This window comes from Podarcis filfolensis, assembly GCF_964270895.1.
Source record: "Podarcis filfolensis genome assembly, chromosome: 15".
In the NCBI taxonomy this organism is placed as follows: Eukaryota; Metazoa; Chordata; class Lepidosauria; order Squamata; family Lacertidae; genus Podarcis; species Podarcis filfolensis.
In genome coordinates this window covers 12,349,116-12,362,661 of record NC_139618.1, presented here as the reverse complement: position 1 = coordinate 12,362,661, position 13,546 = coordinate 12,349,116, and the positions used below count along the sequence as shown (strand labels likewise).

The window sequence follows — 13,546 nt, the reverse complement described above, 5'->3', positions numbered from 1 at the left end:
AGCCGCCGGGTCGGCCATTCCGCGAGCCTCGAGTGGCCGCTGCCGCTCCTGTCCGGGTTTTCCGCCCGCCCTCGCCTCGTTCCGCTTTGCTGCCGGCCTCCCTCCCTCCTTTTTTTTCTCTCTCTCTCTCTCTCTCTGTGTATCGCTCCCTCCCTCCCCTCTTCTCTCCCCCTGCCTGCCCGCCCGCCTGCCTGCCTGTCTCTCTCTCAGGCTCCCTCCTCCTCCTCCTCCTCGTGCGCTCTCCAGCCCCCTCTCCCTCCCTCCCTCCCTCCCTCCTCTCTCTCTCTCTCCTCTCTCTCTCCCTCGCTCGATCCGCCGCTCACTTCTGTCTCAATATGTCTCAAGATGGCGGCCAATGTGGGATCGATGTTTCAATATTGGAAGCGCTTTGATTTACAGCAGCTGCAGGTCAGGCTCCGGGGTCCGCTCGCGGGTGGGTCTCTCCCGTCCGGGCCCCCCACCCCACCCTCGCCCCCTCTCCATATCTCTGCCCCCCACCCGCCCCTTTCCCCGCTTTCCCCTTGAGGTGCGTGTGGTGTGTTTGCGTGTCCCCCTTTTCTTCTTCTTCCCTCAGACACCCTCCCCCCCCATTTCCCCCTTTTCCTTCAGAAGAAAAGGAAACCTGCCTCTCTCCCCCCCCCTTTAAAAAAAATTAAAACCCAAATGTCCCGGCAAGAAGCGGCGTCGGCTTCTCCGTCTCCCCTGGGCTCCCCTTCTTTCCCCGCCGCCCCCCTCAGAGGAAGGCTGGATCCCGCCCGGCCGCCCCTGCCCGCTTCCCCGCCGCCCGCCGCCTCCCTCCCATCGATAAGCCCGGCGCCGCCGCTGCCGCCGCCGCCGCGATCGGAAATTGATCCTCTTTGTTCAATTCATCGATCCCAACAAGATGGCGCCGCCGCCGCCGCCTCCTCCTCCTCGGGGGGCGGCTTGTCCCGGGATGGGGGAGCCCCGGTCTTGGGCCGCCGGACCCCCACCCCTCCCCGTCCCACCCCCTTGCCCTGTGGCACACGGACCCCCAACCCCAAAGGCCCCCCTCCTCGGAACAGAGCCGCGCTCTTCCTCTTTAGGGTCCTCTTTCCCCCGTCTCTCTCTCGCCCCAGTTTTATAAACAAGAGTACAAAAAATGAGGATGGTGGGTTTTTTATTATAATTTGAGGGGGGTGGGGAGGCTTAGGGTTGCTTTGGGTGCCGAAGGGGCTAGTTGTTTTCTAACCCTCTCCTTTCTAAAAAAGAAAGAAAAAAAGCCCACACTTTTTTTTTTAAGAAAAAAAGGAAAAACATCCCCCACTTTGGGCCACCACCTCTTTTTGAACAGTTTTGGAAACTGTAAGGAGGGATAACTCTCTTGTTTCTTAATTCGTTTTGCAACCCCCCCCCCCGCCAAAGAAAAATACCCCTTTCTACTTCCTAACACTTTCCCCACTTCTGTTGCTACTAAGTCTCTCTGTGACAAGTCTTCTACTTTTAGGAGAATGAGGACTAAATAACAGTAACTTGTATGTGCTCCCTTATTGATCCTTAATGATTTTTGCGCGCACCCCCCTCCGCAACCATACACCTCCAGCGGAACCCCCCCTCCGTGCCTGCCATTAGTCTCTTTGAACAGTCTCATAGTTTTAGAAAGAGGAAAGATCATCGTAATAGGCTGGTGTATGTATGCGTGCCATTCTCCCCGGTTCTTAATTGTTTTTGCAACCCCCCCTCCGCTAACACTCTTCTTTAATTCTTCCTCCCCCTCTATCTTTTTGAACAGTTTCGGAAAGGGGGGAGGAGTGTTAGCTGGTTTAAGTTTTGTGTGTGGGCTCTCTTGTTTTGTTTTTAATCTCCCCCCTCCTTCCATACCCGCTTAACTGTTTTATAAAGAGAGTAAAGGAGAGGGAAATATGTGCGTTTGTGCATATGGATGTCTGCTGTTTATCATTTTAAAATCTTGCTCCCCACAAAAACAAAAATCCATCCCACTTTCAGTAATGCTCCCCCTCTACCAGCTCCTTAGTTTTATACAGAGGGACTGAGACACGCAAGAAACCAGCAAAATAGGTGTGCATGCTTGGAAATGTATATGTGTCCCCTCCTGAGGTTTTTTATGCTTTTGTGTACCCCCCCACCATAAAACTCAACCAGCACTAATAATAAACCCCAACCTTTTTTGAGAGTCCCCCAGTTCTTTAAGGAGGGATGTAAAAATAACCCCCAAAATGGTGTGGGTTTCCCTTGTTCCTCTCTCTTTCTGCACCAACACCCCCCCCTCCTTTTTCTACCCCCCCAGGCAATTCCCCCTCCTCCCTAGCCAGTCACCCAGTTTCATGGAGGCAGGGAGAATGTTGCAGAAAAGGACCGTGTCTGCATGTGTGTCCTGTGCTATGTGTTTCTCGCTCCCCCCCCCCACAGCAAAATATTTCTGCTTCTGTTCTGAATCTTTTTTGCCCTCCCCCCCACTGCATATGCGCACAAAATTTGAAGCTCGTGGGAAACTTTGCAGGACTTTTGATCCTGGCTTGGCAAAGGAGGAAAATGAGGGATGGAGGAAAAGAGCTCCCCCCCCATATCAGTAACTTGGGGCTGCAGTGGGTGGGGAACCCCATTTCTCATTTGCCTCTATGGTTGAGGCTCTGACCAACAACGTCCCTCCCCCACATCATCATTTTCTGATTATATTTAGGCTACTGCGTGTGACTGGAAAGGAGTGAGGTTTATCTAATGATAGATTTAGCTTCTTCACTCAGTCAATTTCTCTCTTCTCTCTCCCCCCCCCCCCTTTATCAAATTGGGCTCTAGGATTTCATGTTTCTCCCTCCTCCCAATTCTTCCAGACGGGAGGGTACTGAGGCTGTGAATTAATTGGCTTCCTTCTTGAAGAAACTAGGCCTGCCTCTTGCAAATTATGTAGGTTTTAAAAGGGGGTATACATTGCTTAATGCTCATTACTGTGTTTGTGAGGCTCTCTTTTCAGTCTTATTCCCCAGTTTTGTTTTAAAAGGGGGTTCACAAGCCTCATAGGGATGTCTGCTCTCGTTATTTGTTCCCACCCACATAGTTGGGGGAAGCTTTTTTTTTAAAAAAAAAGATAGGGTGGGTGGTAAAATTCTTCCTCCCTTGTTTGCATGTGAGGGAATGGAGAGCATCCAAGGTCAGGGGAAGACTTGTTTAATCCTGTCAGCTTGCTATGGGGGATCCTTTGCTTCTTCCCTCCATACTTGATGGATCTGAATGAGGGTAGGACGGAAGATCTCTTATCCCATCAAACTCATCTAACTGGATCCCACCACCACCATCCTGAAGGTGATGGAGTGGGGATCCTTTCAGTCTCTCTTGAAGGAACCACCTTCCTGCTGCTATGTAGGTTGTCTTTGAGGATGGGGTGGCACCCTTTTCCAACCCCATTTATTTGCTGAGGCCTGAAGGGCTGATCTGGAAACCCACCCCCCATGTTTTTCTGCCATCTAAGGTTTTGCAGGGAGAAGAAGATGCTTGTGTCATCATGAGAGCTTCTTAGTCCCATATGCTTCCTGTTGAGTCCTCCCGTTTTTGGGCCAGTGGTGCGCTGTTCCCATTTGCTTTCCATTTCCCTCAAATGTAGGGGTTGTTGATGTTGTGTATGTGCTCTTGTGAATTGCTTTCCTCACACACAAGTTCCCCTTTCCATTTCTAAAGGGACTTGTACTGTCTTGGTGTTCCCTTTTGCAGTTTGGAGAAAGGGATTCTGCGTCACTTCACACCTGGGCAGTCATGGCCTCCTTTTTTTCTTTCTCCCCCTTCAGACATTTTACATCTGTAAGAGTGTGTGTATGTGTGTGTTTGCCCATTTCCCCAAACTCTTCCTCCCCTTCTTTTGCATCCCACCCCTCTTTCCCCATTCTTGTGGATTTGAACCTGATTCTGGGCATCCAGGGAGGATAGGGGAGGTGCTCCTTTAAATCTTGGTTGAGATGGGTGAGAGACCTGCTTTTGGTGTCAGTGATGGTAGTGGTGGGTATGTCAGGAAGTCCTTTGTCTTCCAGAAGACCTGTCTGGCTTGGGAAAGGTGTTTATGCAAAGTTCCAGTCTCTCTCTCTCAAGTTCTGACTTTGGGTTTGCTTGGGAATATGACTTATTTTTATTTTACATGGGGTAGAAGCTCCTGGCTACCTGTGTGTATTTAGGCAACCCCACACCTGAATGTATGGTAGTTACTCCTTTGTTTGCTGTCATCCTGCATGGAATTTGGGCTCCATGCTGATTTGTTTTGGGGGCTATAAATGCTGATGTTACCTCCTTATCTCTTTGTAGTCCTTAGTGGTGTTGACAAGGCCTGGCTGACTGGCCATGGGAAGGCCATTTCCACAACAATATCCATCCTCACCCTTTCACCTCAAGACTTTTCAGTGTGTTAACTCTTGTTCGGCCTTTTTTAAAAAAACATGCTCAGGAGTAATATTAGGAGAAGGATGAGGGAGAGAATGAACAAACATGCTAAACATTTCTTGCCTTGTTTGGGTGTGTGCTTCCCTGATGAGATTGCAGATGTACTGTTCCATAAAGCAGCTCAGGTGTGCGTGTAATATTTATATATTTATATAAATAAATACGAACGGCAAAGGGGGAAGAACACCAAATTAATAGGCGCCTTCCCTGTCGATCAATGTTCTCTTGCAGTATGGATTGGCTGATCTGTACCAGGGAAATTGTGTCCAGCCTCTTTAAGTGCCTGACGTGAAAATTAATTTGGCTAGAAAGCTGGTCTTTCCCCTCCCTTTCTTCTATCCCCTGCTGGGTAGTCTGCTCAGCCAATGTCCCTGTTGAAGCTGAGAGCTGAAGGAGCCGGAAGTAATGCTTACAGAGATGTTTGGCATAGCTGAAGTAGAGTTAAAGGTGGTGTGTGTGTGTTTGTGTGAAGGGCAGGGTGCTGGATTGAGGTGTATATTGCTCTGAGAAATGATAGAAAAACTTTGGGCAGCTGTGTGGGGGGTGATGATTGTGCCCCTCTACAAGAACTGAAGTGCTTAACCCTTGAAAAGTACTCTGGGGGTGACAAATGTAATGTGCTGTTTAACTACTGTCCATTGTCTGATGGAAAATACTAGTGCTCTTTGATTTCCAGAAGGATTAGGAGATAGGGTAAAATATCTCCTTGCTTTGCTCTTTTTCTTCCAATGTTTTTTTTTTTTTTAAAGTTTTGGATTAAGGTAGACTTGGCTGAACTTTCTCTACTTGAAAGGGTTTGTAAGAGTGACCCAGAATACCTACAGGAATTCAGGAAATGAGATCCAGATGCAGGATTGTATAAAATAAAATGGATTAGATTAAGATGTAGTTAAACATGGTCTGACAACTTTAATTGTAGCTGAGCTCACTTTTGCCTGTGTGCGTCGTAATTGTTCTGAATGGAAAAGTTTGCAAATCCCATGAGAATTATCCCAAAATGTTTTGTTTGCTACTGCAGAGGTAGTTATAGAAATATGGTTTTCATGGAGGGGGAAATCATGACGCTTGAACTACTATTTATTGATTAAAATGATCATCTCAAAGTTTAAACATATGGAAATTTTAGCAAAGAATGCAGCCAAATGGCAGATTGATAAATTGTTTTTGTTCTTGCTTTGTAAAAATAGCTCAACTTAATTCCTGTGCCTACTGTAAAACTCGGTTTGACACATTTGTGTAAACTTCAATCTTGTTTTTGTCAAACTAAATGTGACCCTGTTCTCAGTAGTGCTGGGTTTTTCTTGAAACCTTCTGGCAATACTGGCGGAGAGTTCTGTTTGATTATTAAATTTGTACACAAAATGGTTCGTATTTATCTGTCTTAGGTGTTGTGTATCCAGGCTTTTTTCCTTAATTGGCTGTCTCACTGGAAGACGGGATGCTACTGTCCTACCTGTAGAAATGACAGACAACTAAGTTTCCAACTTTGTTTTACTTAGAGTATACACTGAAATTACTGAACCTGACGGTTAGGACCACAAACTTCATTCGTTCTGCTCTGAATGAAACTTTGTTGATTACCTTGTATAGAAAACAATTGCCACCCTCTGTACAAATCACAGTATTCACAGAAGCATCTATGACCTTGTATTGGCTATTGGTTCTGAGAACCTCTTATGGTCTGTCTCCTGGCTAGCTGCCTTCCTCAACTCTCCTTGCCCTGTGATTTTAAGGAGGAGAGGGTGATGTTGCCCCCTGCACACCTTTCTGGCAACACCTCTTTCTTTCTTGAGCAACCAAAGCAGGAGAAGAAAATAAATGCTGCCAGGCGCTTTTCTTTCCTTGTTATTTGGCTTGGCTGCTTCACCCTGATCTATTTCTGCCACCCACAACTCTTACCCCTCAGCAATGGGGTATATGTCTGCCCACACAAGTGAGGTTGTAGGTCTTTCATTGTTTGAATACAGTGAAACAGGATGGCAGAAACAAAGGGGCTCTTGCAATTGTGGTTAGAATTGGTAGCCACGATAGGCGTACGGAAGACTTTTCACATGTGATGCCTCAGTTACAGACTGGTGTATGACACAAACCATGGTTTGCTATTCTTACGCTGAGATAGTTCCACTGAAGTAAAAATTCAGTCAGTTCAGTGGCTTTGAGTTGTCAAGTTGTCTGGATTGGCATTCAGATTTCCTTTTATGGGCTTAAAGAACTAGAAGGGAAAAACAATATCTGGTTGGGATTTAGATATTGGAGGATCTGATTTCAAATTTGGATCATTTTAATAAAACCATAGTTCATGCAGGAGGGAATCTTGCATAGAGGGAATCATTAGCAAGTCATTGCCCACTCTCTCTGTCTTCCCCCACTCCCCTTCTCTATTCCATTTGCTGAAGTTTGTAAAGTTTATAAGTAGCTGACTGCAACTTGTGCTCTGTCAGGTAGAAGTTTTCCTGAGGCTCTAGCCACAGTTTGAAACCAACTAGAAGACTATATTGGTTCTAAACCACCACTCCACCCTTTTTTATATCCTGGGAAAACCTATAAGGAATTCATCTGTTGGGAAACTAGAATGGGTATACAGGCTTCCTACTGGAAACTGGTCCTCCAGATACCTGACAGCGAGAGGAAGGTGTGCAGCTCTTCAGTCTCCTTCTACATCATAATATACAGCTCCAGGCTCCTACACTCAAGATCGTATCAGCGTGAATTTTTAAAAAGCCAAGAGCATAGTGTGGGACTGACACATCCTTGTTTGCTCTCCGTTTCATGAGCTCACCGTTGTTATGGGAGAGACAGCCTGGCCAGGGCTATAAAACGGTAAAGGCTTACTCATGAGACAGCTATTCCAGACAAGCACTTCTCAAACATTTTAGGGTCTTATCAGATGCTTCTCTGTTAGATTGGGGTGCAAGTTGGTGTAGTGGCAGAAGCCCCCGTCAGCATAGAAAGCTTTGGAAGCTGCATAACTTTCCTTGTTGCTCCATAGATCTTTTGGGCTCTACCAGCTCCCGATCCAGGATAGCCCGGCCTGTGTAAGTCATGTTCCACCCAGCCTGATAGGGCTCACCAGCCAGCCAGGTTCTTTCACATGCCTCTGTTATTCCTCTTTTTTGCTATTCCAGCTTGCCAAGAAAACCAGGAAACTTATTGAATCCCTGGTGAACAGATGGGTGGGCCTGAATTAGCTTCAGGCACGGTTGTTTTATGGGTAACCTGCCGCCATAGACTTTGGACTGTCCTCTCATTATCTGTGCTCCCCTCTCTGCTTGTTTCCAGTTGTTACAGAATGACATCCTCTATATGGACTCACACCTTGCACTTGGCAATATGAGTGCCTTAGTGATGGAATGGATCCCCAAATTTAGCTTGGGTGTCACCTTTGAGACCATACTTAAGGAGATTGCTTGTCTGGATTCCTTACCCTTTTTGCAACTATGATGATCTATAGCAAAAGTGGGCAACCTATGACCCTCCGGATGTTGGTAGACTACAGCATTCATCATCCCTGACCAGTGGCCATTATGGCTAGGAATGATGGGAGCTGAAGTTCAGCAGCATCTGGAGGGCCACATGTTGCATTCCTCATATGAAATAACTTCTAAAAGTATGATTTTGTACACAAGCACCTCTTCCCTTTGTCACAAATGTCACCTCTGGATTTGTTTAATGCCACCTCCAGGCGACCCCCGGTGTTGGAGAGACACTGCTCCATAGTATGTAATCTCCCTCTTAACCTCATGTAAGTACTTGTGTATGTTGCATTTTCATCTGGGGATCTGGATGCTACCAAGAATGTGAATCGTGTCCTTGGTTCAGGGAAGAATCATGGCTTCTGTGGGAACTTTGTGGTTAACAGAACAGTTATATCCTGTTCTACGCACATAAATAGCTTTACGGCTTCTGTGCTTTCCCACAGTCCCACAGTGCTATAGGCTCAGCTAGGCTGAGACAGTTTGGCTTACCTAAGGCCTCTCCATTAAGCTTCATGACTTGAGTGGGAATTTGAACCTGGGTCCAAATAATATGTGCTTTCTCCATCAACACAGGTGGTCTTTCCTGGAGTTAAGTTATCCAATCTGAACTAATTTGAAGCAGAACTTTGTCTGATTTTATTTCTATTCTCAGGATGGGAGCTGGTAAACGTTTATGCTGAAGCAGTGGATTGGTTGTTGCGTGCTCAGTTATGTGGGCTGCAAATGGCCCTGTGGATGGTGAGGGCCTTCCCGTTTTGCCTGGCTGATGCTCTTCAGCTAATTCATACCATCTTGTTGGGCCTGACATATTCAATGTTCCTTTTACTTTTGATCAAACCTTTCTTTACATGAGGAAGGTACTTTCAGCGTCGTTCTGGGACAGGAGTGGGAAACCTTTTCTTTTGGGGATATGCTTGTTGAAATAAAGGCCTTCAGCAAGCCTTTCTGTACAGACATTTTCTGTGGGGTTGGAAAGGAAGACTGAAGGGCCAAGGATGAGAAACATCTCTCTTCTCTTGGAAACCAGAACTGTTCAGTGAGCAATAGCCAGCCAGCTCTGCTCTAGGACAATTGCACTTTCTAAATTGGGTATTGAATACTGCTGACATAGTAACTGGTTGCCAAATTGTGTTTAATAACGGCTGGAGGGGGTAGTCATTGGATTAATAATAAACTTGGTAGTGCAGGCAGAACCCTGGAGGCACTTGAATGCCATGGTGATGAGCTTGGCTTTTAAATACTTAAGTGGACAGTTAAAATGCTGGGCCATGGCACTCAAGGATGTCTCTAGTTCCTGATGTTGCTGCAGTTGGAAAGAAGTCCACAGATTCCAGTTCTTCTTTCAATATAACAGAGCTATCTTCCCCAACATAAGTAGGGTGTTTCACATGCAGAGAAACAGGGAATATTTTGATATTTTTTTGCCCTGGGATTTTTTTTAAAAAGCAGTTTGCCCAGAATTGGATACAATTAAGACGTGAAATTTATATAGTCCTTTCCCAGAATGTTCAAAGTGCTTTGTCTAGATTGCCTCAGTAATCCTTATAGCAACCCAGTATTATATTGCTGATAGGAGGGGCAGGCTTAGGCTGAGAGAACAGTGCATTGCTTAAGGCCATCTATAGCAAGTTCCTACCTGAGATGAAACTGGAACCAAGGACATCCTACCTCTTAGGGTAGCTCTACACATGAAGATGTGCTGCAGGAGACCGCAGTCAGTTTTTGTTTTGTTTTCTTGCTCACAGCAAACCCATAAAGTGAGGGCATTGTACATGCTTTTATATATCTGTCTGGGGATCCTCATTAGCTTAGGTATATCAGAAACATGTGCATGGGTGTTTAAAGATGCATGTGCACAGATGCGGCAAATGAGTAACAAGAAGACACTGGTCTCGCACTGTTACCTGCAGCAGTTGTCATGAGTGGAGTTGCCTTTGGCCATTCCTTTACATCAGCTCTCATTTTGCATAGATATATTATCATCTGCTGCAGAGGTTCTTGTTCGCTTTTTGATGCAGGTGCTGAAATAAGGCATTAGTTGTCAAGAGTTAGAAAATGGTGGTGTTTCTCCTCCCGGTGAATTTGCTTTCTAAAACAGGTAATTCTCAGTTCCTTCCGGGTAGTCAGATATTAACTTCATGCAATCTGTGTTTTTTTGTTTCTTCCTCTTGCTCCATTTTTAACAAATTAATACCTTTAGTGGCAAACTCTAATTAACAAGCTTAATAAGAGAACTTTGTGGGAGTGACTGTCAAGGCTTCCATCCCAAATAGTACAACAGAATCTCTTTAATGTCCGAGAAAGTAAGGAAGCTGTATTCAAGGCTTCAATAGTACAGGTCAAGCCACAGATCGCCAAAGGCATGGCTACATAGTTCAAGAATAGCATCAGGGGTCTGAGGCGGGATGAAAGCTATGAAGACCTCTTTACAAACGGTCACACCCCTCCTGCCAGCTTTTAAAAGTGAGACATAGCATGCTCACACACAATGCAGCTTCTCCCTACAAGACTGGTGCATGTGGAGGTGTGCTCTTCTCTGAGGGGTGTGGGTCTGCTGCCAATAGCAGAGGTGGGACCGATGGGGCAGGGCAAGGAGCCATTGGGACTGCTTTCCCCTCCCTGGCCTCTAAAGGCAAAGGAGCAGGGCCAAGACCCTCCTTTCTCGTCTGACAGCAGCTGCCACCCCAGCCCTGAGCCAGTAGGAATTGCAGGGGTCCTGGAACAGAAGAATGTTTGCCCTTGTTCACGCAACCATTTCCACCTTAACTGCTCTAGTGTACTTCTCTCAGAGTATATCTCATTACTGGGAAATAAGGGGACTTAAAGATGGCTGTATCCAGCAAAAGCAAGCTAGCTGGAAAACAAATCCAAAGGGAAAGGTTCATGAGGAGATGAGGTGGGTGGGGAAGGGCTGGGATGTTGTAGGTACAGAATACTGCCAAAACCTAAAAGTGAAATATTTGAAGTTGACAAGAAAGTAGAAAAGCAGGTTGACAACCCTACCTGTGCAGTGAAAAACATTGTAACTTATTAAAATGCAAAATGAATATTTATTAGGTGTAAAAGAGAATCTCTTCTCACTTGCCCAATTTATGCTGTTTGACTACTTCCATGAGCAAAACAATGAAAGCATATCTACACAGGGAACCAGGGCAACTGCAATTCTGTGAGTGACTTGATAAGGTACTAACAGAATTCTTAGTACCCTCATCCGAATACAGTTCCCAGGATTATCAGAGGAGAGGCATGCTTTATATTCAGTGTAAAAAAAAACTCAAATAGATTTATAGTGTTGATAATACACTATGTAATATTCACTCTTGGGGCCCATTTCTGTGACCAATAATAGTGAGTTTGTAACCAATTAATTGCACCTATATCTAGCAGAGGTTAAAAGGCTGGTGCACAACAATATTTTTCACTTACTTGTGAGCAGTCCTGACTCCTGATTTGTTTTTGGTCACTGGTGTGCTTCTGTTCCCATGGTGGAATACAATGTACAAAGTCCATGAAGATAGTCACTGGCAACTTTTTGGTATAACATTTTTCCCCCAAGCAGCTACTATCTCAGGGACTGCTCCTGCTTCTATTAACCAGTTCACATGCTGTGATGCTTCATGTGTCTGTGTGCAAGAAAAAAGAGATGTGTGATCCAGCCTAAAGTGATAGAAGAATAAAGGTATACTTTTAGCTGATTTTCACAGGGAACTCATGAAATGTGATATTTGTGTAGTTATTCCTACATAGTATTCTTTAACTACTTTGATAGCAGGAGAATGTGTGTGCAGCCTTAGCTGTTTCTCCATAGGTTTTATTCTCTGATTTCAAGGTTCTTTCTTTGTATCTTCACTTTCTGTTTGTGGGCTTCTCAGAAGTGTCTGGTTGGCCACCATGGAAAAAAGGGAGATTGAGCAGTTAGATGAACCATTGATCTGATGCTTCGTATGCTCTTGTTTTGTATTTAATTGATGATGTTGTGTCTCACCCTTCTTCTAAGGAGCTCTAGGTGATCTGCATGCAATCCTTTCAGTTTATCTTCACCAAAATAGGCTGGGTGTGTGACTGGCCTAAGGCATTTGAACCCTGGCCTCTGTATGGTGCCTTCTCTCTCTCATTCTCTTTTGAGTTAAAACGGCTGCAATGTTTTGGGTTTTAAATGTGGTAGAAGAACTGGGGTGTTTTATTCAAAGTCTAAAACTGGTATAAGTCATATAGTACAATAAAACTTTAACACAAATGGTGTTTCATTGAATACTAGTTTCTTAAATGGGACTGGGTTCTAAATCAAGAGTCAGACGTGGTTATATTGGGAATGATCTGATGTACAGTCTCCATTATCTCAATATAGTTCTCAAAAGAACATTAAGTCTACAGTTTTACGCACACTTAGTGGGAAGTAGATCTGATTGAATTCTGTGGGGCTTAATTCTAACTAGGCATGCATAGGATTACACTGTGAGCTCATTGCATTGGCCCACCAGAGGTTCAAGAGATGAATTTCTCCCATGTCACCTTAGCACTGGATTCCACAGCTGGCCTGGAGTGATGTTTGGCTACCTCTAGTGCTTCAGAGGAAGCGTGGGAAGGGAGAATACCTTGGAGGAGAAAAGGGTGTCTTTGTAATTTCTGCCAATAGTTTCCATGTTGTTAACAAATGACTGTTAGAAGATGTTGCAAGCAGCTTGTTATCAGTGTTGACACTGAAGCACTATGACTAAAAATCAGGTGATGGCAGAATTTGCTGTTTTAGAGGATAGTATGTGAAGCTTCCTTTCTTTTTTCTTTTGATTCCTCCCTACCCCACCCGCGGCATTGTTATAAGATGCATGTACAACTGCTTAAGTCTGGAATACAGTAATACTTAAGGGCACAACATTTAATGCTGCAAGCAGATATTGTTTCTTACTATCAAAACTGCCAGGCATGTATAAAAAATGGTTAATGCTCATGTTGCAACTTCTGAGGACTAAACCAGGGTCTGTGGACCACCAGTGGTCTGTGAGCTTTGTTCAGATGGTCCTTAGCGTGTCTGTAAAATACAGTTTTAAACTATGCAGCATCCAGCATAGCATATTATAAGTGCTATAACAGGCAGAGCAATTATTAAGTGGTCTACCAAGACCCTCAGTAATTTTCAAGTGAGAGAAAAAGGTAGGGAAACACTGGCCTTAACTAAATGTGATATGGGTGATCCAGAGTTAGAATCTCCATTAAATTTAAATAAAACCGCCACTCTCATTAGATTACGACTCTGGCACTGGGGGCAGGATTTTCCTCTGTATCATGACCCCCCTCACATTACACTATTTGCCCTGGGGAAAACCTTAACAGATGTTGCATGATTTTAAATGGAAAGGGCACAGGATTTACCTTCCATTCCTAGCACTGTAGTCATGATCCCAATTTGCCTGGGCGGACTGCTGCAGTTAATTTAAACAAAGAAACACAGAAGATCATAATCTGGGACCTTCTGTTTTGCATCTAGTTGTTCCCTGAGCTGAGAGTCCATCTGATAGTAGGTCAAGCGGAGAACAACTGCTCCTCTTTGGGATAACTTAAAACAATATCTAGATTTCCTATCCCAGAGAATATAGTTTTACAGTATATCTGGCAAAGTATTGTTTGACCTTTTCTGAATAACTATGAAGGGCTTAGACACATCTGAAATT

At 44.8% G+C, this 13,546-nt stretch overlaps 1 protein-coding gene and 1 long non-coding RNA gene across 16 annotated transcripts in view; one reads left to right on the top strand and one right to left on the bottom strand.

Annotated features, from left to right (window-relative positions):
• LOC310750251 overlaps positions 1-13,546 on the bottom strand; it is a 345,492-nt gene that overhangs the window by 82,668 nt on the left and 249,278 nt on the right. The gene's annotated exons all lie outside the window — the stretch shown is intronic.
• Positions 27-13,546, top strand: part of CUX1 (cut like homeobox 1) — a 256,957-nt gene continuing 243,437 nt past the window's right edge. For 6 of the 15 annotated variants that reach the window (XM_083587392.1, XM_083587393.1, XM_083587401.1 and 3 more), the window contains exon 1: positions 155-408. In XM_083587392.1, the coding sequence (XP_083443518.1) occupies positions 346-408 (63 nt within the window). In that variant the 5' untranslated portion in view covers positions 155-345. Of the gene's footprint in view, positions 434-13,546 lie in introns of all 15 variants that reach the window. The other 9 variants (XM_083587389.1, XM_083587390.1, XM_083587398.1 and 6 more) reach the window with 4 other exon arrangements.